At 33.6% G+C, this 915-nt stretch overlaps 1 protein-coding gene across 1 annotated transcript in view; it reads right to left on the bottom strand.

Moving 5' to 3' along the window:
- LOC103914987 (inactive N-acetylated-alpha-linked acidic dipeptidase-like protein 2) overlaps positions 1–586 on the bottom strand; it is a 149,483-nt gene extending 148,897 nt beyond the window's left edge. The window contains exon 1 of the mRNA XM_009321731.1: positions 475–586. Within this exon, the coding sequence (XP_009320006.1) occupies positions 475–586 (112 nt within the window). The remainder of the gene's footprint in view (positions 1–474) is intronic.
- Positions 587–915: the final 329 nt, after the last annotated feature.

The raw sequence follows: 915 nt of genomic DNA, 5'->3' as shown, positions 1-915 counted from the left end.
TTCCCTGCTGGATGCCAGACTCCTTGGAACACATAGTGCTTTCAGGATCTGTGAGCACAACAAATGCTTTGAGAATAATTTAAAGTTGAGATTTTGCTTGTAATGAAATTTAGTTTTATAGCATGAAAAGCTTCCAAGAAACAGAATTCCTTCCTCTATGCAAGTCTAACAATCTAACCGTGCCAGGCCTAAAACCGCTATTAATTTAAGAAAGACTCTAGAGAACATACTGGGATGCAAGAAGAAAAAATATGCTAATCATTTATTAAGTTAATTTTAGGAGTACAAAAAGAGGCAAACTTTAGAAAGTTTCTGCAAAGAAAGTGAGGACTACATTTCTACTTTTGCAGTGACTGTGTTTTGTGTTTTCTTTTTCAATGCAAGCACAAACCTTCAGCATCAGTTTCCATACTGCTCAGTCTGGGATACACACTTGTAACCTAGTGTTTCATAGTGTTCTATCACTTAACTTACTGGTATTGGTAACATATTGTGAGATTTCTGAAAAGGTTTTACTGGGGGAATTTAACAGTAATACTGTGTACCATATACCCCTCAATTCTGGGTTAAAGTACAATTTCACCATCGTTTCAATGATTTTTGTCAAGGCTGAAAAATCAGAGCACATGAAACAGAAGAGAGTTAGTCACAATGTCATACTACTCTAGTCAAAAGAATATTGCTTTACCCACAGCTTCTTCAGTATTATGCAATTAGGATTTTATTTATCCTTCTCTAAAAAGTCTGTGCTGTAAGAATCACCTTTCTGTTCATTTTAATTTAAATTCCAGATTTAGACAAAGATTGGACAGAATATTGTATTTAATTGTTATCTGTTTTAAAGTCACCTTCTGTCAGGATCTGATAAAACAAAAAGTTAATAAATAAACCTAAAAAGTTTACTGAAAAAGTTCA

Source organism: Pygoscelis adeliae, unplaced genomic scaffold (assembly GCF_000699105.1).
Source record: "Pygoscelis adeliae isolate BGI_AS28 unplaced genomic scaffold, ASM69910v1 Scaffold223, whole genome shotgun sequence".
Lineage (NCBI taxonomy): Eukaryota > Metazoa > Chordata > Aves > Sphenisciformes > Spheniscidae > Pygoscelis > Pygoscelis adeliae.
The sequence above is the reverse complement of the archived record's forward strand: the minus strand, read 5'-3'. Positions and strand labels throughout refer to the sequence as shown.